The sequence below is a fragment of the Babylonia areolata genome, chromosome 24 (assembly GCF_041734735.1).
Source record: "Babylonia areolata isolate BAREFJ2019XMU chromosome 24, ASM4173473v1, whole genome shotgun sequence".
NCBI classification, from domain to species: domain Eukaryota; kingdom Metazoa; phylum Mollusca; class Gastropoda; order Neogastropoda; family Buccinidae; genus Babylonia; species Babylonia areolata.
In genome coordinates this window covers 979,787-1,004,622 of record NC_134899.1, presented here as the reverse complement: position 1 = coordinate 1,004,622, position 24,836 = coordinate 979,787, and the positions used below count along the sequence as shown (strand labels likewise).

Below are 24,836 nucleotides of genomic sequence, written 5' to 3'. Positions count from 1 at the left end.
AATACTCTCTGAATCAGTTTCACTCAGAAGATCATGTGAAATTTGAGGTACAGGACGGGTGTGATGCAGGACAGGTGTACCTGTGTTGAGATGCAGGACAGGTGTACCTGTGTTGAGATGCAGGACAGGTGTACCTGTGTTGAGATGCAGGATGGGTGTACCTGTGTTGAGGTGTACCTGTGTTGAGGTGTACCTGTGTTGAGATGCAGGACAGGTGTACCTGTGTTGAGATGCAGGATGGGTGTACCTGTGTTGAGGTGCAGGACGGGTGTACCTGTGTTGAGATGCAGAATGGGTGTACCTGTTGTGAGGTGTACCTGTGTTGAGATGCAGGACAGGAGTACCTGTGTTGAGATGCAGGATGGGTGTACCTGTTGTGAGGTGTACCTGTGTTGAAATGCAGGACAGGAGTACCTGTGTTGAGATGCAGGACGGGTGTACCTGTGTTGAGATGCAGGATGGGTGTACCTGTGTTGAGGCGTACCTGTGTTGAGGTGTACCTGTGTTGAGGTGTACATATATAGGGCAAGGGCTACGCCTGACAGGCAGCATAGTCCCAGCTCTCATTTCTTTCGTCAGTTGTGTTGGAATGTGATTGTGCGTTGACGTAAAAGTTGTGTATGTACTTTATGATGGAGTGGAGTATACATTGGTGCTTGTTTTGTGCGATTCTGCCACCGGAACTTCAAGTTATTTGGACATGTTTTCTGTGTAACCTGGCAAGTATTCTTGCTTGTCAGAGCACGCCATTTCTTCACCATCCCCTTTCGCACGCGCAGCCCGCTCCGCGTGTTCCTGAAGCTGACCTCTACCACAGGCCCTTGCTTAATGCTCATTCTCCCCGTGTGTCTTACACACGGGACCAGCTCCTGTCCGTGCCTCCTGCAGCACTTGACCCTTCTGTCATCGACGCCATCAGAGGTGTGGGTATAGGTTGTCACCTCCCCCGTGTTCGCACTCATCGTGCAGGACGTCGCAAGCAGAGGAAGATAGCTGTTGTGTGTGGTACTGGACGTGTAACTTCCACTGACCACCCTGTTAAATGCATCAACTTTGATAACCATATTCGTGTACCTCTGTCCTGCTTTCCCTCCCACCGCTCAACTCAAATTTCTCTAGGTCTGTTCAACGCCCAGTCAGTTGGTCCTCGCCTCAAACGCTCAGCGATCAACGAACATCTGCTCTCAATCAGCCTCGACATCCTGTGTATCACAGAAACTTGGCTTCGCAGTACTGGGGATGAAGCTAAGTGTCGAGATCTCGCTCCCCCTGGCTACACTACCACCTCCTTCCCTCGTGTTACAACAACTTGCGGGGGAGGAATCGCCTTCGTTGTGTCAGACAGGCTGCTCCCACACACAACGTACACATCTGCCTTTCCCTTCAACCATGCCTCATTCGAACTGGCCCAGCTTTCACTGTCGCTGCCACATTCCCACCTCAATGTGTTCTGCCTCTACCGTCCGCCACCAAACAAGAAAAATAAACTCTCTGATACGATGTTCATTGAACAGTTTCCGGACTTCTTAGAATACGCTAATAGTTTACCAGGCTCTCTACTTATTGTTGGTGACTTTAATTTTCATTTTGATTCACCCACACAGTTTTATACCTCTAAATTACTTGAAATTGTCAGTTTGTTCGATCTTAACCAGTCTGTAACCGAGCCTACACACAATCGTGGTCACATCGTCGATTGGGTGTTGCACAGAAATGAGGACTGCCTCCTGAAGTCTACCACCGTCGATCACACCCTGTCCTCCGACCATCACAGTGTGACGTGTCAACTGAACCTCACCAAACCTCCCACGCCCCGTGTGTATAGGGAGGTGCGCACACTGACCTCAATTGACTTAGACTTACTTAAAGCTGACCTGCTGACTAATATCCCTTTTGAGCCGACTGCTGACCAGCTATCCACTGTCCTACGCGCTGCACTCGACAGGCACGCCCCGTCGACTCGGGGCCTGATCTCCAATCGTCCCCCGTCGCCTTGGTACAACACCGTGGGACCAGAGCTGTTGGAGGCCAAGCGGGAGAGAAGAAGAGCTGAGAGGCACTGGCGCGCCACTAGTTTGACCATCAGTAGGGACATTTTTCAGACAGCCAGGAATAATGTAACAAACATTGTTGACAGGGCAAAGTCAAAGTTCTACTCTTCTAAAATACTTGCATGCACCACAGCCAAACAGCTTTTCAACGCTACGAACAATCTACTAGGTAAAATGAAAAACACTCCTCTCCCTACAACATTTTCGGCGCAGGAACTCCCTCAAAAGTTTTCTGACTTCTTCACCGGCAAAATATCATGCATTCGTGAGAAGCTTGACTCTGTTGTGTCTCCTTCTTCACCCGTTCAAGAACGCGTGTACAGTGGTCCTGTTTTACATTGTTTCCAACCGGTAACTGAAGATTTTGTGAAGAAAGTGTGTCTGAGCGCTTGTCCGAAATCCTGTGAGCTTGACCCTGTCCCGTCATCTTTGTTGGTTGAATGTATTGATGTTCTACTGCCACATATTACTCATGTCATTAATTCTTCCTTGCTGTCTGGTTGTTTCCCTGAAAGCTTCAAGTCTGCTATTGTACGTCCACTCATCAAGAAACCATCTTTGGATCATAATTGCTTGAAAAATTATCGACCTGTCTCTAATCTGTCATTTTTATCAAAACTGCTAGAAAAGATCATATTGTCTCAGCTCTTAGCTCATCTGGAGCAGAATGGCTTACTTAATTCCCACCAGTCAGCTTATAGACGTGGTCATAGTTGCGAAACAGCCCTTCTTAGAATAGTGAATGATTTGCTTTCGGGATTTGATGAGGATAAGATATCTGTTCTCGCTCTCTTAGATTTGTCAGCAGCTTTTGACACTATCGACCACTCTATCCTCTTGAACAGACTTAAAACTTCCTTTGGTATTCGTGACACTGCACTAGCATGGATCACGTCTTACCTGTCAGATCGTACACAGAAAGTGTGTGTAAATGGTACATACTCTAGAATATCTGCCTTGAAATATGGTGTCCCACAAGGGTCCGTCCTAGGTCCTGTTCTTTTCGTGCTGTATGCGGCTCCTGTGTCGGATGTCATCAGTCATCATGCGATGTCGCATGAGAGCTTTGCTGATGACACACAACTTTATCAGTCGGCTTCCATAGCTGAATTTGATGCACTGGTGACTCAAACACAGGAGTGCATTGCTGGCCTAAAGGACTGGATGACTCTCAACAAGCTGCAATTAAATGATGATAAGACTGAATTGATGATAACCTGTCCAAAGAAGTTTCGTCAACATCCTTCCTTTCCTGACTCTGTTCTGATCAATAGCACACCTGTTTCACTTTCTCCCTCTGTTCGCAGTCTTGGTGTAATCCTGGACCAGTCTCTTTCCTTCCAACAGCACATTTCGAATATCTGTAAAGTTGCCTATTTGGAACTGCGTAGAATCAGCTCTATCCGCCACTATCTCTCAACCGATGCAACCAAGACACTTGTATGCTCTCTGGTTCTCTCAAGATTGGATTACTGCAACTCTCTTTTGGCCGGCCTTCCCAAATACCTGTTAGACAGACTCCAACGAATTCAGAATAACGCTGCCAGACTCATTTGCAGAGCTTCTAAATTTGACCATGTTTCTCCTCTCCTTCAGTCTCTCCACTGGTTGCCTGTTTCTGATCGAATAGACTATAAGCTATCCACTCTGACCTTTTCTGCAGTCAACGGATCTGGCCCCAAGTATCTTTCTGAACTCATCCATATCTATACCCCGTCTCGCCAGCTCCGTTCTTCCTCTGATACTCGACTTCTCAGGATACCTCACGTCAGAAGTAAGACCTATGGACACAGATCGTTTTCTTTTCAATCGCCAAAGACGTGGAACAAGCTCCCTGATAACCTCCGTCACTCTGATTCCCTCGCATCTTTTAAATCTCGTCTCAAAACTCACCTTTTCCCTCAGCAATAAGTTCAATTGTGGCAGGTCCACAACTACATGCATGTATATGAATGTGTATTGTGTGTGCGTGTGTTTATGTAAGTTTGTGCCTGCCTATGTGTGCGTATTTGTTAGGGTAGCTGTTAGATACACATGTATGTTAAAATGTATGTATGCAGTGTGTGTGTGTGTGCGTGCGTGCGTGTGTGTGTGCGCGTACGTGCGTGCGTGCGTGTGTGTGTGTGTGTGTGGTCACATTTTGGTGTGTGTATGTAACATAGATATAATGTTTTATGTTATCAAAAGCGTTTTTGTAAAGCACCTAGAGCAGATTTCTGGATAGTGTGCTATATAAGTATCCATTATTATTATTATTATTATTATGGTGCAGGAGAGGTGCAGGACAGGTGTAGCTGTGTGGAGGTGCAGGACGGGTGTGGCTGTGTGGAGGTGCAGGACGGGTGTAGCTGTGTGGAGGTGCAGGACAGGTGTACCTGTGTGGAGGTGCAGGACAGGTGTGGCTGTGTGGAGGTGCAGGACGGGTGTGGCTGTGTGGAGGTGCAGGACGGGTGTACCTGTGTGGAGGTGCAGGACGGGTGTGGCTGTGTGGAGGTGCAGGACGGGTGTACCTGTGTGGAGGTGCAGGACGGGTGTGGCTGTGTGGAGGTGCAGGACGGGTGTAGCTGTGTGGAGGTGCAGGACGGGTGTAGCTGTGTGGAGGTGCAGGACGGGTGTGGCTGTGTGGAGGTGCAGGACGGGTGTGGCTCGGGTGTGGCTGTGTGGAGGTGCAGGACGGGTGTGGCTGTGTGGAGGTGCAGGACGGGTGTGGCTGTGTGGAGGTGCATGACGGGTGTAGCTGTGTGGAGGTGCAGGACGGGTGTACCTGTGTGGAGGTGCAGGACGGGTGTGGAGGTGCAGGACGGGTGTAGCTATGTGGAGGTGCAGGACAGGTGTGGCTGTGTGGAGGTGCAGGACGGGTGTAGCTGTGTGTAGGTGCAGGACAGGTGTACGTGTGTGGAGGTGCAGGACAGGTGTAGCTGTGTGGAGGTGCAGGACGGGTGTACCTGTGTGGAGGTGCAGGACAGGTGTACCTGTGTGGAGGTGCAGGACGGGTGTAGCTGTGTGGAGGTGCAGGACGGGTGTGGCTGTGTGGAGGTGCAGGACAGGTGTACCTGTGTGGAGGTGCAGGACGGGTGTACCTGTGTGGAGGTGCAGGACAGGTGTACGTGTTTCAGATTGCTCCTCCTCCAGGAAAAGGAACAGCTGCTCCGAGAACTGCGCAGCATTGACCCCAAAGGTCGCAGTGGGGAGGTGCAGGACGGGTGTAGCTGTGTGGAGGTGCAGGACGGGTGTGGCTGTGTGGAGGTGCAGGACAGGTGTGGCTGTGTGGAGGTGCAGGAGAGGTGCAGGACGGGTGTAGCTGTGTGGAGGTGCAGGACGGGTGTAGCTGTGTGGAGGTGCAGGACAGGTGTGGCTGTGTGGAGGTGCAGGACGGGTGTGGCTGTGTGGAGGTGCAGGACGGGTGTAGCTGTGTGGAGGTGCAGGACAGGTGTGGCTGTGTGGAGGTGCAGGACAGGTGTGGCTGTGTGGAGGTGCAGGACGGGTGTGGCTGTGTGGAGGTGCAGGACGGGTGTGGCTGTGTGGAGGTGCAGGACGGGTGTGGCTGTGTGGAGGTGCAGGACGGGTGTACCTGTGTGGAGGTGCAGGACAGGTGTGGTTGTGTGGAGGTGCAGGACGGGTGTACCTGTGTGGAGGTGCAGGACGGGTGTACCTGTGTGGAGGTGCAGGACAGGTGTACGTGTTTCAGATTGCTCCTCCTCCAGGAAAAGGAACAGCTGCTCCGAGAACTGCGCAGCATTGACCCCAAAGGTCGCAGTGGGGAGGAAATGACGTCCATCCGTCAGCGCATTGCTCAGTTGGAGTACGACCTGAAACACGCACTTCAGATCTCCAACAAACAGATCCAGGAAAGGTCAGCAACTCACGGGTGTAGGCGAGGCAGGTGGGGGGGAGGGCGGGGGGGATCTAACACTACAGATTTCCAACAAATAGATCCAGTGGGGGGGGGGGGGGGGGGGGCTGCAGTCTAAGCTCACTTTAGATTTCAAACAAATGGATACAGTGGAGATGGGGGTGTGGGGTGGGAGGGGGGGGTGTTGGTGCATTTTACTTGAAATGTAAAGCGCTTTGAGCAGTATTTGTGGAAAAACATGCTATACGAATATCCGTTATTATGATTATCCACACGGATGATGTAATGACCAGATCTGTAGGTGAAATGGTTGCCAGTTGCAAAGTTCCGTTTTATACACTGCGTTGGTTGGAGTGCTGATTGGATGTCTGTGCTGTTGTTTCAGGTTGAGTCTGCACAACGAGAAGAACAACATCATGGAACAGCTGAACGAGACGGCCAAGCTGACGTCCTACCTGGAAACACAGCTACGCAGGTACTGTGTGGACACACTGCTCTTCAATAGACACACACTGCACTTTGGTCTGAGAGCCGGGCTTTGACACACTGCCCACAGATCAGGAGATTTTTTTTTTTTTTTTTTTTCAAGGTCAAGGTGGACACATTTTCATCGGGTGTAGATAACTGCAATTTTAGAACAAATAATAGACATTTCACTTAACACTGGCATAAAATTAAGGACACTTTGCTTAGCTATTAGGCATCAAGCAACATTATATGAAAAGAACACGATCCATGTATTGTTTACCAAAAAGATCTGGAGAATTTGAAGAACAGTTCTTCTGTGGGGTGCTCCAGTGACCTCACAGAGCTGAGGGAGAAGAAGACCCTATACTAGCCAAGAAATTGGACTTTGTGGCTGATTTAAGAAAAAAAACACCAAGAAAAACCCAGATGTTCCATTGATACTTCATGCTTTCTGCTTGGTTGCCCATAAATGTTTTGGTTAGCAGTAGAATCGGATTTCTTCTGTTGTGGCTTTTCTTCACTGGTGTCCAGTTATTTCAGTTTCCAAATTTATAAACAACGTCTGATAAATTTGTTGATTGTATGCTAACAATTCATTTGAGGATGTTTTTTGTTGCAGCTTGACTCTAGTTTGATTGAATGATTGAAGAAATTCTGTAGAAGAAATTCACACTGATAGATACACAAATACATGTGTTGTCCTCTGGCACAATTCTGTCGGAAGAAATTCACACTGATAGATACAGAAATTCACTCTGATACAGATACAGAAATTCACTCTGATACAGATACAGAAATTCACTCTGATAGTTACAGAAATAGATACAGAAATTCACTCTGATAGATACAGAAATTCACTCTGATAGTTACAGAAATAGATACAGAAATTCACTCTGATAGATACAGAAATTCACTAATTCATCAGAAATTCACTCAGATAAACAGATCCACTCTGATAGATACAGAAATAGATACAGAAATTCACTCTGATACATATACAGAAATTCACTCTGATACATATACAGAAATTCACTCTCATAGATACAGAAATTCACTCTGATACATATACAGAAATTCACTCTGATAGTTACAGAAATAGATACAGAAATTCACTCTCATAGATACAGAAATTCACTCTCATAGATACAGAAATTCACTAATTCACTCTGATAGATACAGAAATTCACTCTGATAGATACAGAAATTCACTAAATTCACTCTGATAGATACAGAAATTCACTAAATTCACTCTGATAGATACAGAAATTCACTCTGATAGATACAGAAATTCACTAAATTCACTCTGATAGATACAGAAATTCACTCTGATAGATACAGAAATTCACTCTGATTGATACAGAAATTCACTCAGATAAACAGATCCACTCTGATTGATACAGAAATTCACTCTGATAGTTACAGAAATTCACTCTGATAGATACAGAAATTCACTAATTCACTCTGATAGATACAGAAATTCACTCTGATAGATACAGAAATTCACTAATTCACTCTGATAGATACAGAAATTCACTCTGATAGATACAGAAATTCACTCAGATAAACAAATCCACTCTGATAGTTACAGAAATTCACTCTGATAGATACAGAAATTCACTAATTCACTCTGATAGATACAGAAATTCACTCAGATAAACAAATCTACTCTGATTGATACAGAAATCCACTCTGATAGATACAGAAATAGCTACAGAAATTCACTCTGATAGCTACATACACAGATTCACTCTGATAGATACACGTATTCACTCTGATAGATACACAGATTCACTCTGATAGATACATTGATTCACTCTGATAGACACACAGATTCACTCTGATAGACACACAGATTCACTCTGATAGATACACCAATACATTTGCATGCACTCAAGGCCTGACCAGCGAGTTTGGTTATGGTTAGGCATCTGCCTTGAAGATGTGGTGCAGTGTAGATGGATTGGTCTGAAGGCAGTGTGGCCTCCAGAAAGTCAGCAGTGACATGAGGGTGTGTTTGTTGATGGAGGTCTGAAGGCAGTGATGCCTCCAGAAAGTCAACAGTGACGTGAGGGTGTGTTTGTTGATGGAGGTCTGAAGGCAGTGACGCCTCCAGAAAGTCAACAGTGACGTGAGGGTGTGTTTGTTGATCGAGGTCTGAAGGCAGTGATGCCTCCAGAAAGTCAACAGTGACGTGAGGGTGTGTTTGTTGATGGATTGGTCTGAAGGTAGTGAGGCCTCCAGAAAGTCAACAGTGACATGAGGGTGTGTTTGTTGATGGAGGTCTGAAGGCAGTGAGGCCTCCAGAAAGTCAACAGTGACGTGAGGGTGTGTTTGTTGATGGAGGTCTGAAGGCAGTGATGCCTCCAGAAAGTCAACAGTGATGTGAGGGTGTGTTTGTTGATGGAGGTCTGAAGGCAGTGAGGCCTCCAGAAAGTCAACAGTGACGTGAGGGTGTGTTTGTTGATGGATTGGTCTGAAGGTAGTGAGGCCTCCAGAAAGTCAACAGTGACATGAGGGTGTGTTTGTTGCAGCCTGTCTCTCAGCACACTTTCGATGTCCTCGGGGTCGTCGCTGGGGTCACTGGGGTCATTGTCGGCCAGCAGCCGGGGGTCACTCAACTCCCTGACCACGCTGGACGTGTACGGCCAGGCCCCGGGGTCGGGGTTAGGGGTCATGGGCACGGAGGTCAACCTGCAGGAGCTGCACCAGCGTGTGGAGAAGCTGCTCCAGGGTCACTCCATGTCGCCCATCAGCGAGGCTGTGTCCCCCACCACCACCCCCATCCCCCACGCTGACATCACGGCGGCAGCTACCAACAGCTACCTGCAGAGTGTGATGGGGGGAGGTGGGGGAGGCGGGGGTGTGGTGGCAGCAACAACAGGGTCGTCCAGCTCTGAGGGCGCCACGGCCAAGTCCTCCCCTTACTCCTCCACCCTCTCCTCGCCCCCTGTTTCGCCCTACGGTCTGGGGGCTCCACCCAGCTATGAACAGCACATGAGCTGCATGCAGAGACTGGGCGGCTTGTTGCCAGGCAACGGGGGTTCCGGGGGCAAGTGGGGGCGTGCTCCCAACACGGACTTGACCCCCCAGACAATTCCGGAGGCGGAGGAATCGTGTGTATCTCCTTCCTCCTCTCTTCCAGCGGGTGTAGACAGCGGGCAGGGGTCCACCTCCTCCCCCTCTTTACTACCGCCCCCACTCCCCCCCGCCACCACCACCACCACCACCACCGCTCTGCCCCCCTCCTCCCTGCCCCCTGTGCCCCCACCCTACCCCCACCAACTGCCCCTACCCTCCTCCTCCCTGGCCCCCCACCCAGACCTGTGTCAGGGTGCTGGTGCCCTGTCCTCCACAGACTGCGTGTCTGGCGCTGGTCATCTACGGACAGACAGAGACACTGTTGCCATGGCGGCGGTGACTGCACCGGCCAGTCAGAGGAGGGGGATGGTGGGGGGGCTGGACAGTGTGGAGGTGCTGTCGAACCCCCCCCTCAGCCCCATCAGCGAGAGCAGCTCTGGCGTGGGCAACAACCTGTCAGGAGGAAACACCCGCAGCGTGTCCGCCGCTGTCAGCGACGAGTCCGTGGCTGGGGACTCTGGTGTATTTGAGGCCTCCGTCAAAAGGTGGGTTGGACAGGGGACTGTGGGGTATTTGAGGCCTCCGTCAAAAGGTGGGTTGGACAGGGGACTCTGGTGTATTTGAGGCCTCCGTCAAAAGGTGGGTTGGACAGGGGACTGTGGGGTGTTTGAGGCCTCCGTCAAAAGGTGGGTTGGACAGGGGACTATAGGGTATTTGAGGCCTCCCTCCATCAAAAGGTGGGTTGGACAGGGGACTGTGGGGTGTTTGAGGCCTCCGTCAAAAGGTGGGTTGGGCACAGAGATAGAGGGAAAGACCAGATGACAGAGATAGAGGGAAAGACCAGATGACAGAGATAGGACAGATGACTAAAGATTGCTGTGGCTGTTATCACTGAAATACTGAAGGGTTAATGACTGAAGATTGCTGTGGCTGTTATCACTGAAATACTGAAGGGTTAATGACTGAAGGTTGCTGTGGCTGTTATCACTGAAATACTGAAGGGTTAATGACTGAAGATTGCTGTGACTGTTATCACTGAAATACTGAAGGGTTAATGACCGAAGATTGCTGTGGCTGTTATCAGTGAAATACTGAAGGGTTAATGACTGAAGATTGCTGTGACTGTTATCACTGAAATACTGAAGGGTTAATGACCGAAGATTGCTGTGGCTGTTATCAGTGAAATACTCGCTGTCTAAGAAGGATTTATTGGATCATTACAACTAGGAGGAAGGGGACATGATCAAAATGCTCTCTCGTCTAAAAAGGATTTATTGGATCAGTTACAACTAGGAGGAAGGGGACATGATCAAAATGCTCTCTGTCTAAAAAGGATTTATTGGATCAGTTACAACTAGGAGGAAGGGGACATTATCAAAATGCTCTCATGTCTAAAAAGGATTTATTGGATCAGTTACAACTAGGAGGAAGGGGACATGATCAAAATGCTCTCTGTCTAAAAAGGATTTATTGGATCAGTTACAACTAGGAGGAAGGGGACATTATCAAAATGCTCTCTGTCTAAAAAGGATGCTCTTTGGTGTAAGAAAAGCTTGACGGCTTACTCTCTGACAATGTGATTGACTTTCTATCTTGATTGAACCCACGTATATGGTTGCTGGGACAGTTATTCACTTTCATGACTACAAGTGTTGTGATTGTTATCATAAACATATAAGTCGTTTTATTTTCTTTTACAGGTATATATCAGACAATAAGCATGCTATTTACAGCTACTTTTGTTTTTCTGGATGCCATTCTGTGGAGGTTTGAACAGACTTTTTATGCATAAAAATCATTTGCTTTAAAATGCCTGTGTAGTTCAAAATAATTGGGAATAAAACTGGATTTAGAATTGACATTCATTTTCTTTCACAAAAACTTTTATTTCGTTCTGTATCTCCCATAGTTTTTGTGCTAGAATTTTTCAGATTTATTACCCCTTAATCCTCAGAAATCCTTGGCAAGAGGAGAGCACTTTTTATGTATACAATTTCTCTGGCACTGTACTGGTTAATGACTTCACAATATATGTGATAATAATGATAATAATAATCCATCATTACTAACCCAGATGCCTTGCATCAAAATCTCTTTCACTCCTAATTCTGAGAACATTGTGGCAAGGATGGATGGCATGGCAAGTTTCTTCTAAAAGTTTACCCAGTAATAAATTGAAATGATATTCATCATACTGCTCTTATCATTTCAGTGAACATTCATTTAATCAGGGATCTACTCTGTTTCTCTCTCTCTGTCTCTCTCTTTCTCTCTCTCTCTCCATATATATATATATATATATATATATATATATATCTGTATCTATCTATCTGTCTATCTATCTGGGTGTTGGAGGGGTAAACCATGATTTATTCTGGGATTTACATTTCATATTAGCTTTAGCCTTTGCCATACAGATTGTTTTAAAGATTATTTTATGCTATGATGTTTGTTTTTCACTTTAAAAGGATGATGTGAGTCTGTGATGTTTGTTTTTCACTTTAAAAGGATGATGTGAGTCTGTTCCATGATTGTTGCATGGTCAACCATTTCATTTGATGACGTTGGTTTTATGCCATGAAGATTGTTGCCTGGTATTCCCTTTAAATAGGATGATGATGATGATGATGATGATGTGTGTGTGTGTGTGTGTGTGTGTGTGTGTGTGTGTGTGTGTGTGTGTGTGCAGGACTGGGGTCATTGATCAAGTGTTGGAGACAAACCTGGAGAGTGCTCAGATTCAAGTCAAGTTGAAGTGAGTTGTGGAAACATGGAAAGGCTCAAAGAGTTTCTTTGCTTGGATGCAAAGATGTGTGTGTGTGTGTGTGTGTGTGTGTGTGTGTGTGTGTGTGTGTGTGCAGTACATATATGCATCTTTGTGGCTATGTAAAGTAAAAAATATTGAAAGGTGATATTGAAATTATCTAGTGCAAGAACTTGATGCTGTTATCACAGTATTAGATCTACTGACATTTACAGCTAGTATTCTCTTATACATTTTATGGTATGGATGGAAAACTGATAGGAGGTGTATTAGTGTGTGTGTGTGTGTGTGTGTAGCCGGTTGGGCAGGGTTCTCTCACCACGTCAGCACCAGTTTGCTTCAAGGCTTTATTGAGGACAAGACGGGGAACATATCGGGACTTGGGTAAAGGGAACAGGAGAGCGGGGGGTTAAGGGGCAAGGGACTGTCCTCGTGAAAGGAGGGAAATAAATAAGTAAATGATGATTACCCTGTGGACAAAACAACAAAGTCCTCGTAAGCAAGCGTACAGTAATGTCTATCTACGTTCAGTCACACATTCACTCCAAACATCACTTTACCAAATATTTCACATGAATCTACAATTGTTACAAACGTGTGTGATAAGACTAAACTATCCCATTAATTGAAATGAGCAATTGCTTCCCGATTCGAAATTGTCTAATTTCTTAACGATATTTATATAAATCCTAGAAACTTCAAAACGTAAGTTGAGGTTACATTTCAGTTAAGATTAACTCGGTTATTCGAAATAATTACAAATCTGTTCAAATGCATAACATCTAAACTCAAAGCAAACTGATAGAATAATATCAATAAGGAAATACAAATAGCATTTACATTTTGGTATCAATTTCTCAATGCTAGAAATGCTTACTGAAAAGTATGATATATTTCGCTCACCCTATCAGGTTGACAGAGGCCCGCACACACACTGCTGTTGCATGTTCTCTTTTAAAGCTAACTGAGAACTGATGATATTATTGGTTCTACAAGGAAAGGGTAGGAGAACTCACTTCGTAAAAACATATCAAGATGCAGCACATCCACCCTACACGAATATTATTTTGCACGTGAAGTTATGATGCTAAAGCTAACACGGGTCATAAATGTGCAATCTCTCTCTCTTTCTCTCTCTCTTTCTCTCTCTCTCTCTCTCTGCGGGGCAAAGAACAATTTCACCCTGTTACATGTGTGTGCGTGCGCGCGCGCACGTGTGTGTGTGTGTGTGTGCGTGTGTGCGTGCATGTTGCGGTGCAGTTGTGCGTAGAACAGTGTGTCACTGTGTTGAACCCCACGTGGTCTGATGCAGGTATGAAGGGCTGGACAGACAACTCCAGGTGGGCATTGAACAGGCACGCAACCTGGCTGCTCTCCCCTTCCCAGAGGGCAGCAGAGTGTGAGTACTGACAGCACTGGTGTTGATTCCTGTAGTACTGACATCACTGGTGTTGTTTCCTGTAGTACTGACATCACTGGTGTTGATTCCTGTAGTACTGACATCACTGGTGCCGATTCCTGTAGTACTGACATCACTGGTGCTGATTCCTGTAGTACTGACATCACTGGTGTTGATTCCTGTAGTACTGACATCACTGTAGTTGATTCCTGTAGTACTGACATCACTGGTGCCGATTCCTGTAGTACTGACATCACACCACAGACCTGTGGTCTCTGATTCCTGTAGTACTGACATCATTGATATCACACCACAGACCTGTGGTCTCTGATTCCTTTAGTACTGACATCACACCACAGACCTGTGGTCTCTGATTCCTGTAGTACTGACATCACACCACAGACCTGTGGTCTCTGATGCCTGTAGTAATGACATCACTGACATCACACCACAGACCTGTGGTCTCTGATTCCTGTAGTACTGACATCATTGATATCACACCACAGACCTGTGGTCTCTGATTCCTTTAGTACTGACATCACACCACAGACCTGTGGTCTCTGATTCCTTTAGTACTGACATCACACCACAGACCTGTGGTCTCTGATTCCTGTAGTACTGACATCATTGATATCACACCACAGACCTGTGGTCTCTGATTCCTGTAGTAATGACATCACACCACAGATGATGTTGATGACAATGATGATTATAGCAATGATTATGATGGTCATCATGATGACGACAATGATCATTTGATGACAATGATAACAAAGATGATGGTGGTGAAGATGATGATTATGATGAGGATGGTGATGATAATAATGATGTTGATGACTAAGATCATGATGATGATGACAGTAATGATGGTGATGACACCAATGATGATAATGATGATGATGATGATGACAGTGATGATAACGATGATGATGATGATGATGATGATGACAGTGATGATAATGATGATAACGATGATGATGACGATGATGATGATGATGACAACAATGATAATGATGACGGTGTACAGCTGCATCAAGGTGGCGGTGGTACCCAGCGTGGCGGTGTCGTGGACGACGAAGCCAGTGAGTGAGCTGAAGGCCCCCAAGTTCTCTGAGGTGTTTGCCGTCACGCTGCCCGAACACCGCCTGTACACCAACACCCTGCAGCTCAACGTCTGGAGTCTGCATGCCATGGGGGACGAGTGTCTGGTCAGTCAACCATGCTCACAGTCATTTATATGTAGCCATAGCTAATCACAGTTTCCATGGTTTCACACCGCTTACATGGGGACACAGGTCACCGCACACGTCAGGGAACTCAGTTCACAGGTCTCAGTCACAAGATGAAGTGATAGATATATGGATAGATGAATCACTGGCATATTTCCATGGTTTCACTCCACCAACATAAAGGTCACAGGTCACAGCCAAAAGATGAATCACTGGCATATTTCCATGGTTTCACTCAGTGCCTGACTTAGCATGATGGGATATGTTGCTGGTTAGGCGTTTGCCTGTAGCGTATATGGATTTGTCTGAACACAGTGATGCCTTCTTTAGAAACTGAAACTGACAGGTGATAGCCATGGTGATGAAAGACCCCAATGTGTGTGTGTTTGTTTGTGCGTGCAGGGCTGTGCCCAGGTGAGTCTGGCTGACTTCAACACTCGCAGCACCTCGCTGCGCTGGTACAACGTGCTCAGCTTCAAGTTCATGCAGGCCGACCTGCCCCCTGCTGTCAGGGCCTCCTCCACCACCACCTCCACCACTGCCTCGTCGCTGTCCAAGGCAGCAGGGGTGGAACCCCCAGACCCCAGCAGGGTGGGTCCGGCAGCCGCCAGCAGTGTGCAGAGTCTGCCTTCGTCGTCGTCCAGCTCTGACTGTGTCAAACCTCCACACCCCTCCCACTGCAGACAGGTCAGGGTGTTGTGTTGCTGCGTGGGCTGGGTGGGGTGTGTCTGCCTGTGTGTTAGTGCAGGTATGTTGGTATAGTCAGGGTGTAGGGTGGGGTGTGTCTGCCTGTGTGTTAGTGCAGGTATGTTGGTATAGTCAGGGTGTAGGATGGGTTGTGTCTGCCTGTGTGTTAGTGCAGGTATGTTGGTATAGTCAGGGTGTAGGGTGGGTTGTGTCTGCCTGTGTGTTAGTGCAGGTATGTTGGTATAGTCAGGGTGTAGGGTGGGGTGTGTCTACCTGTGTGTTAGTGCAGGTATGTTGGTATAGTCAGGGTGTAGGGTGGGTTGTGTCTACCTGTGTGTTAGTGCAGGTATGTTGGTATAGTCAGGGTGTAGGGTGGGGTGTGTCTACCTGTGTGTTAGTGCAGGTATGTTGGTATAGTCAGGGTGTAGGGTGGGTTGTGTCTGCCTGTGTGTTAGTGCAGGTATGTTGGTATAGTCAGGGTGTAGGGTGGGTTGTGTCTACCTGTGTGTTAGTGCAGGTATGTTGGTATAGTCAGGGTGTAGGGTGGGGTGTGTCTACCTGTGTGTTAGTGCAGGTATGTTGGTATAGTCAGGGTGTAGGGTGGGTTGTGTCTACCTGTGTGTTAGTGCAGGTATGTTGGTATAGTCAGGGTGTAGGGTGGTGTGTGTCTACCTGTGTGTTAGTGCAGGTATGTTGGTATAGTCAGGGTGTAGGGTGGGTTGTGTCTGCCTGTGTGTTAGTGCAGGTATGTTGGTATAGTCAGGGTGTAGGGTGGTGTGTGTCTGCCTGTGTGTTAGTGCAGGTATGTTGGTATAGTCAGGGTGTAGGGTGGGTTGTGTCTACCTGTGTGTTAGTGCAGGTATGTTGGTATAGTCAGGGTGTAGGGTGGTGTGTGTCTGCCTGTGTGTTAGTGCAGGTATGTTGGTATAGTCAGGGTGTAGGGTGGTGTGTGTCTGCCTGTGTGTTAGTGCAGGTATGTTGGTATAGTCAGGGTGTAGGGTGGGTTGTGTCTACCTGTGTGTTAGTGCAGGTATGTTGGTATAGTCAGGGTGTAGGGTGGGTTGTGTCTACCTGTGTGTTAGTGCAGGTATGTTGGTATAGTCAGGGTGTAGGGTGGTGTGTGTCTGCCTGTGTGTTAGTGCAGGTATGTTGGTATAGTCAGGGTGTACGGTGGTGTGTGTCTGCCTGTGTGTTAGTGCAGGTATGTTGGTATAGTCAGGGTGTAGGGTGGGTTGTGTCTGCCTGTGTGTTAGTGCAGGTATGTTGGTATAGTCAGGGTGTAGGGTGGTGTGTGTCTGCCTGTGTGTTAGTGCAGGTATGTTGGTATAGTCAGGGTGTAGGGTGGGTTGTGTCTACCTGTGTGTTAGTGCAGGTATGTTGGTATAGTCAGGGTGTAGGGTGGGTTGTGTCTGCCTGTGTGTTAGTGCAGGTATGTTGGTATAGTCAGGGTGTAGGGTGGGTTGTGTCTACCTGTGTGTTAGTGCAGGTATGTTGGTATAGTCAGGGTGTAGGGTGGTGTGTGTCTACCTGTGTGTTAGTGCAGGTATGTTGGTATAGTCAGGGTGTAGGGTGGGTTGTGTCTGCCTGTGTGTTAGTGCAGGTATGTTGGTATAGTCAGGGTGTAGGGTGGTGTGTGTCTGCCTGTGTGTTAGTGCAGGTATGTTGGTATAGTCAGGGTGTAGGGTGGGTTGTGTCTACCTGTGTGTTAGTGCAGGTATGTTGGTATAGTCAGGGTGTAGGGTGGGTTGTGTCTACCTGTGTTTTAGTGCAGGTATGTTGGTATAGTCAGGGTGTAGGGTGGGTTGTGTCTGCCTGTGTGTTAGTGCAGGTATGTTGGTATAGTCAGGGTGTAGGGTGGGTTGTGTCTACCTGTGTGTTAGTGCAGGTATGTTGGTATAGTCAGGGTGTAGGGTGGTGTGTGTCTACCTGTGTGTTAGTGCAGGTATGTTGGTATAGTCAGGGTGTAGGGTGGGTTGTGTCTACCTGTGTGTTAGTGCAGGTATGTTGGTATAGTCAGGGTGTAGGGTGGTGTGTGTCTACCTGTGTGTTAGTGCAGGTATGTTGGTATAGTCAGGGTGTAGGGTGGGTTGTGTCTACCTGTGTGTTAGTGCAGGTATGTTGGTATAGTCAGGGTGTAGGATGGTGTGTGTCTACCTGTGTGTTAGTGCAGGTATGTTGGTATAGTCAGGGTGTAGGATGGGTTGTGTCTGCCTGTGTGTTAGTGCAGGTATGTTGGTATAGTCAGGGTGTAGGGTGGTGTGTGTCTACCTGTGTGTTAGTGCAGGTATGTTGGTATAGTCAGGGTGTAGGGTGGGTTGTGTCTACCTGTGTGTTAGTGCAGGTATGTTGGTATAGTCAGGGTGTAGGGTGGGTTGTGTCTACCTGTGTGTTAGTGCAGGTATGTTGGTATAGTCAGGGTGTAGGGTGGTGTGTGTCTACCTGTGTGTTAGTGCAGGTATGTTGGTATAGTCAGGGTGTAGGGTGGGTTGTGTCTACCTGTGTGTTAGTGCAGGTATGTTGGTATAGTCAGGGTGTAGGGTGGGTTGTGTCTACCTGTGTGTTAGTGCAGGTATGTTGGTATAGTCAGGGTGTAGGGTGGGTTGTGTCTACCTGTGTGTTAGTGCAGGTATGTTGGTATAGTCAGGGTGTAGGGTGGGGTGTGTCTACCTGTGTGTTAGTGCAGGTATGTTGGTATAGTCAGGGTGTAGGGTGGGTTGTGTCTACCTGTGTGTTAGTGCAGGTATGTTGGTATAGTCAGGGTGTAGGGTGGTGTGTGTCTACCTGTGTGTTAGTGCAGGTATGTTGGTATAGTCAGGGTGTAGGGTGGGTTGTGTCTACCTGTGTGTTAGTGCAGGTATGTTGGTATAGTCAGGGTGTAGGGTGGGTTGTGTCTACCTGTGTGTTAGTGCAGGTATGTTGGTATAGTCAGGGTGTAGGGTGGTGTGTGTCTACCTGTGTGTTAGTGCAGGTATGTTGGTATAGTCAGGGTGTAGGGTGGGTTGTGTCTACCTGTGTGTTAGTGCAGGTATGTTGGTATAGTCAGGGTGTAGGGTGGGTTGTGTCTACCTGTGTGTTAGTGCAGGTATGTTGGTATAGTCAGAGTGTACGATGGTGTGTGTCTACCTGTGTGTTAGTGCAGGTATGTTGGTATAGTCAGGGTGTAGGGTGGTGTGTGTCTACCTGTGTGTTAGTGCAGGTATGTTGGTATAGTCAGGGTGTAGGGTGGTGTGTGTCTGCCTGTGTGTTAGTGCAGGTATGTTGGTATAGTCAGGGTGTAGGGTGGGTTGTGTCTACCTGTGTGTTAGTGCAGGTATGTTGGTATAGTCAGGGTGTAGGGTGGGTTGTGTCTGCCTGTGTGTTAGTGCAGGTATGTTGGTATAGTCAGGGTGTAGGGTGGTGTGTGTCTACCTGTGTGTTAGTGCAGGTATGTTGGTATAGTCAGGGTGTAGGGTGGGTTGTGTCTACCTGTGTGTTAGTGCAGGTATGTTGGTATAGTCAGGGTGTAGGGTGGGGTGTGTCTACCTGTGTGTTAGTGCAGGTATGTTGGTATAGTCAGGGTGTAGGGTGGGTTGTGTCTACCTGTGTGTTAGTGCAGGTATGTTGGTATAGTCAGAGTGTACGGTGGTGTGTGTCTGCCTGTGTGTTAGTGCAGGTATGTTGGTATAGTCAGGGTGTAGGGTGGGTTGTGTCTACCTGTGTGTTAGTGCAGGTATGTTGGTATAGTCAGAGTGTACGGTGGTGTGTGTCTGCCTGTGTGTTAGTGCAGGTATGTTGGTATAGTCAGGGTGTAGGGTGGGTTGTGTCTGCCTGTGTGTTAGTGCAGGTATGTTGGTATAGTCAGGGTGTAGGGTGGGTTGTGTCTACCTGTGTGTTAGTGCAGGTATGTTGGTATAGTCAGGGTGTAGGGTGGTGTGTGTCTGCCTGTGTGTTAGTGCAGGTATGTTGGTATAGTCAGGGTGTAGGATGGGTTGTGTCTGCCTGTGTGTTAGTGCAGGTATGTTGGTATAGTCAGGGTGTAGGGTGGGTTGTGTCTGCCTGTGTGTTAGTGCAGGTATGTTGGTATAGTCAGGGTGTAGGGTGGTGTGTGTCTGCCTGTGTGTTAGTGCAGGTATGTTGGTATAGTCAGGGTGTAGGATGGTGTGTGTCTACGTGTGTGTTAGTGCAGGTATGTTGGTATAGTCAGAGTGTACGGTGGTGTGTGTCTACCTGTGTGTTAGTGCAGGTATGTGTGTGTGTTACTACAGGCGTCATCACACACACACACACACACACACACAGCAACACATAATGAAGGCTATGTGTGTGTTACTACAGGCGTCATCTCTCTCACACACACAAACACACACACACACACACACACACACACACACACACACACACACACACTGAAGGCTATGAGTGTGTATTACTACAGGCGTCATCACACACACACACACACACACACACACACACACACACACTGAAGGCTATGAGTGTGTATTACTACAGGCGTCATCACACACACACACACACACACACACACAGAGAAGGCTATGGGTGTGTGCAGCAGAAGGACCGTGTCCACCAGTTACTGGAGGCGTCATCAGCAAAACTTCGTAAGGCGTCCATCACCAGTGATGAAAACTCCACCACTGACAACATTCGCGACAGGTAACTGCAGCAACATCAGCTTACCTGCATGCCTGTGTGTGGTATTGTATTGTATGGTATTGTAACGTATTACTTTTTGTCCCAACCGATTTGTCTGTGTGAATTTCAGGCTGCTGTTTCCAGGAAGTGTGGCCACATTCCATGCCACTTGCATTTTGTTCTGGTTATTGTATGTGTACGTGAATGCATGTGGCCATGTGTGTGTGCTTGCATACATGTGCAGGCATGTTTGTGTCTGTGTATGTGTGTGTTTGTGTGTGTGTGTGTGTGTGTGCACATGCGCAGCCAGATGTGAATTTTGAGTGTGTGACCAGGAATATTGACACATTTTGGAGTGCATGTCTGTGTGTGTGCTTATCCAAAGAGGAGCCAGGAGTCCTCTTTCTGTTGAAAGGTGTTTGCAGTATCTTGATTGTGTTGTTGTTATTGTTGTTGTTTTTATTTAATGATCAAGTTAAATTTTGTTTGTGTATGTGTGTCTTGTGTTGAGCCTTTGAGAATTAAACATTTTATGTTGGTCTGTTTTCTTCCAATAAAGTGTGATTGATTTTTAAAGGGTTGGTTTGTGACGTTGTGTTATGAAGGAAGGTGGCAGGGTGGTTAAGATGCTGATCTCCCAGTACAGTGTGTTATGAAGGAAGGTGGCAGGGTGGTTAAGATGCTGATCTCCCAGTACAGTGTGTTATGAAGGGAGGTGGCAGGGTGGTTAAGATGCTGATCTCCCAGTACAGTGTGTTATGAAGGAAGGTGGCAGGGTGGTTAAGATGCTGATCTCCCAGTACAGTGTGTTATGAAGGAAGGTGGCAGGGTGGTTAAGATGCTGATCTCCCAGTACAGTGTGTTATGAAGGTGGCAGGGTGGTTAAGATGCTGATCTCCCAGTACAGTGTGTTATGAAGGAAGGTGGCAGGGTGGTTAAGATGCTGATCTCACAGTACAGTGTGTTATGAAGGTGGCAGGGTGGTTAAGATGCTGATCTCCCAGTACAGTGTGTTATGAAGGTGGCTGGGTGGTTAAGATGCTGATCTCCCAGTACAGTGTGTTATGAAGGAAGGTGGCAGGGTGGTTAAGATGCTGATCTCACAGTACAGTGTGTTATGAAGGAAGGTGGCAGGGTGGTTAAGATGCTGATCTCCCAGTACAGTGTGTTATGAAGGTGGCAGGGTGGTTAAGATGCTGATCTCCCAGTACAGTGTGTTATGAAGGTGGCAGGGTGGTTAAGATGCTGATCTCCCAGTACAGTGTGTTATGAAGGTGGCAGGGTGGTTAAGATGCTGATCTCCCAGTACAGTGTGTTATGAAGGTGGCTGGGTGGTTAAGATGCTGATCTCCCAGTACAGTGTGTTATGAAGGAAGGTGGCAGGGTGGTTAAGATGCTGATCTCCCAGTACAGTGTGTTATGAAGGAAGGTGGCAGGGTGGTTAAGATGCTGATCTCACAGTACAGTGTGTTATGAAGGAAGGTGGCAGGGTGGTTAAGATGCTGATCTCCCAGTACAGTGTGTTATGAAGGTGGCAGGGTGGTTAAGATGCTGATCTCCCAGTACAGTGTGTTATGAAGGTGGCAGGGTGGTTAAGATGCTGATCTCCCAGTACAGTGTGTTATGAAGGAAGGTGGCAGGGTGGTTAAGATGCTGATCTCCCAGTACAGTGTGTTATGAAGGAAGGTGGCAGGGTGGTTAAGATGCTGATCTCCCAGTACAGTGTGTTATGAAGGAAGGTGGCTGGGTGGTTAAGATGCTGATCTCCCAGTACAGTGTGTTATGAAGGTGGCAGGGTGGTTAAGATGCTGATCTCACAGTACAGTGTGTTATGAAGGAAGGTGGCAGGGTGGTTAAGATGCTGATCTCCCAGTACAGTGTGTTATGAAGGAAGGTGGCAGGGTGGTTAAGATGCTGATCTCACAGTACAGTGTGTTATGAAGGAAGGTGGCAGGGTGGTTAAGATGCTGATCTCCCAGTACAGTGTGTTATGAAGGAAGGTGGCTGGGTGGTTAAGATGCTGATCTCCCAGTACAGTGTGTTATGAAGGAAGGTGGCAGGGTGGTTAAGATGCTAATCTCCCAGTACAGTGTGTTATGAAGGAAGGTGGCAGGGTGGTTAAGATGCTGATCTCCCAGTACAGTGTGTTATGAAGGAAGGTGGCAGGGTGGTTAAGATGCTAATCTCCTAGTACAGTGTCCGTGAGGGTCTGGGTTTGATTCCTGCACTCACACTTTCTCCCAAGTTTGACTGGACAATCAGTCATTCGGATGAGATGATAAACCGAGGTCCTGTGTGCAGCACGCACTTTGTGCACTGAAAACGAACACATGACAATGTGAGTTTTGTCCTCTGGTAAAGTTCTGCATAAGTCCACTCTGATAGGTACACAAATATATATGCATGCACTCAAGGCCTGACTATTATGTTGGGTTATGCTGTTGCAGGCATCTGCCCAGCAGATTCAGTGTAGCGTATATGGATTTGTCTGAAAACAGCGACAGCACCTTGAGAAACTGAATTGATATTGTTGTGTTCCCTGTGCAGACTTTTTTTTTCAGACCAGCAGGTGGATGTATTGCATTAGTGGATGGGATAGTGAACATTGGGATGATTTGTTTGGATTCCTTGTGGCAGGTTTGTTTCAGTCAACCCAGATCGCTTCACCCCACAGTGTTTAGTGATGATGGTGACAATGTTTCAGTCAAGCCAGATCCCTCCACCCCACAATGTTTAGTGATGATGATGATGACAATGTTTCAGTCAAGCCAAATCCCTTCACCCCACAGTGTTTAGTGATGATGATGATGACAATGTTTCAGTCAAGCCAAATCCCTTCACCCCACAATGTTTAGTGATGATGATGATGACAATGTTTCAGTCAAGCCAGATCCCTCCACCCCACAGTGTTTAGTGATGATGGTGACAATGTTTCAGTCAAGCCACCCCACAGTGTTTAGTGATGATGATGATGACAATGTTTCAGTCAAGCCACCCCACAGTGTTTAGTGATGATGATGATGACAATGTTTCAGTCAATCCACCCCACAGTGTTTAGTGATGATGATGATGACAATGTTTCAGTCAATCCACCCCACAGTGTTTAGTGATGATGGTGACAATGTTTCAGTCAATCCACCCCACAGTGTTTAGTGATGATGGTGACAATGTTTCAGTCAATCCACCCCACAGTGTTTAGTGATGATGATGATGACAATGTTTCAGTCAATCCACCCCACAGTGTTTAGTGACGATGATGACAATGTTTCAGTCAATCCACCCCACAGTGTTTAGTGACGATGATGATGACAATGTTTCAGTCAATCCACCCCACAGTGTTTAGTGACGATGATGACAATGTTTCAGTCAAGCCAGATCCCTTCACCCCACAGTGTTTAGTGACGATGATGACAATGTTTCAGTCAAGCCAAATCCCTCCACCCCACAGTGTTTAGTGATGATGATGACAATGTTTCAGTCAAGCCAAATCCCTCCACCCCACAGTGTTTAGTGATGATGATGACAATGTTTCAGTCAAGCCACCCCACAGTGTTTAGTGACGATGATGACAATGTTTCAGTCAAGCCACCCCACAGTGTTTAGTGATGATGATGACAATGTTTCAGTCAAGCCACCCCACAGTGTTTAGTGATGATGATGACAATGTTTCAGTCAAGCCACCCCACAGTGTTTAGTGATGATGATGACAATGTTTCAGTCAAGCCACCCCACAGTGTTTAGTGACGATGATGACAATGTTTCAGTCAGGCCAAATCCCTCCACCCCACAGTGTTTAGTGATGATGATGACAATGTTTCAGTCAAGCCACCCCACAGTGTTTAGTGATGATGGTGACAATGTTTCAGTCAAGCCACCCCACAGTGTTTAGTGATGATGGTGACAATGTTTCAGTCAAGCCACCCCACAGTGTTTAGTGACGATGATGATGACAATGTTTCAGTCAAGCCAAATCCCTCCACCCCACAGTGCTGTCGCTGAAGGAGGAGAGCAGTGATGAGTCCACCATTATCTCTTCACAGACTTCCACCCTCACTCGCAATCAGGGTCAGTTGTGTGTGTGCTGTGTGGTTTAAACACAACTTTATTCACTAAACATGTCACACATGTACAGATAGACAGCGGAGCAACAACACGCTAACAGTTTACATCATGCTCAGGAATGTGATTAAATTCGTTTGTTTTGTTGACGGCTGGTGGACGCTACACAATTGCAGTTATGTTGAAATACACATTTTCCAACTGCATATACATGCCAGTCATTGCAGGCATACCTTGTTTCCTTTTTCTTTTTCTTTTTTTTTCAGCAGCCGTGGAGATTAATATATTTAAAGAATTTACAATGAATATGAACATCATTTTTAAGATTCGTTGTTCACAACAGAAAGCAGAAAAAGCTAAGAAAAACAAGAAGTCAATGAATAAGACAAAGAAAAGAGAGAGATGACTGATGACAGTGTGTGGAAAGCCAGGCCTGACTGATGACAGTGTGTGGAAAGCCAGGCCTATGACTGATGACAGTGTGTGGAAAGCCAGGCCTATGACTGACAGTGTGTGGAAAGCCAGGCCTATGACTGATGTCAGTGTGTGGAAAGCCAGGCCTATGACTGATGACAGTGTGTGGAAAGCCAGGCCTGTGACTGATGACAGTGTGTGGAAA

At 47.0% G+C, this 24,836-nt stretch overlaps 1 protein-coding gene across 26 annotated transcripts in view; it reads left to right on the top strand.

The window, feature by feature from the left end:
• LOC143298539 (protein WWC2-like) overlaps positions 1–24,836 on the top strand; it is a 130,795-nt gene that overhangs the window by 60,358 nt on the left and 45,601 nt on the right. For 25 of the 26 annotated variants that reach the window (XR_013057400.1, XR_013057405.1, XR_013057406.1 and 22 more), the window contains exons 9-17: positions 5,740–5,904; positions 6,290–6,379; positions 8,904–9,995; positions 12,140–12,205; positions 13,527–13,613; positions 14,641–14,821; positions 15,245–15,529; positions 20,076–20,179; positions 24,120–24,223. Coding sequence is in view for 3 of the 26 variants with exons in the window: in XM_076611404.1 (XP_076467519.1) it covers positions 5,740–5,904; positions 6,290–6,379; positions 8,904–9,995; positions 12,140–12,205; positions 13,527–13,613; positions 14,641–14,821; positions 15,245–15,529; positions 20,076–20,179; positions 24,120–24,223 (2,174 nt within the window). In the remaining 23 variants the exon portion in view is untranslated. The remainder of the gene's footprint in view (positions 1–5,739; positions 5,905–6,289; positions 6,380–8,903; positions 9,996–12,139; positions 12,206–13,526; positions 13,614–14,640; positions 14,822–15,244; positions 15,530–20,075; positions 20,180–24,119; positions 24,224–24,836) is intronic. The other variant, XM_076611403.1, reaches the window with a different exon arrangement.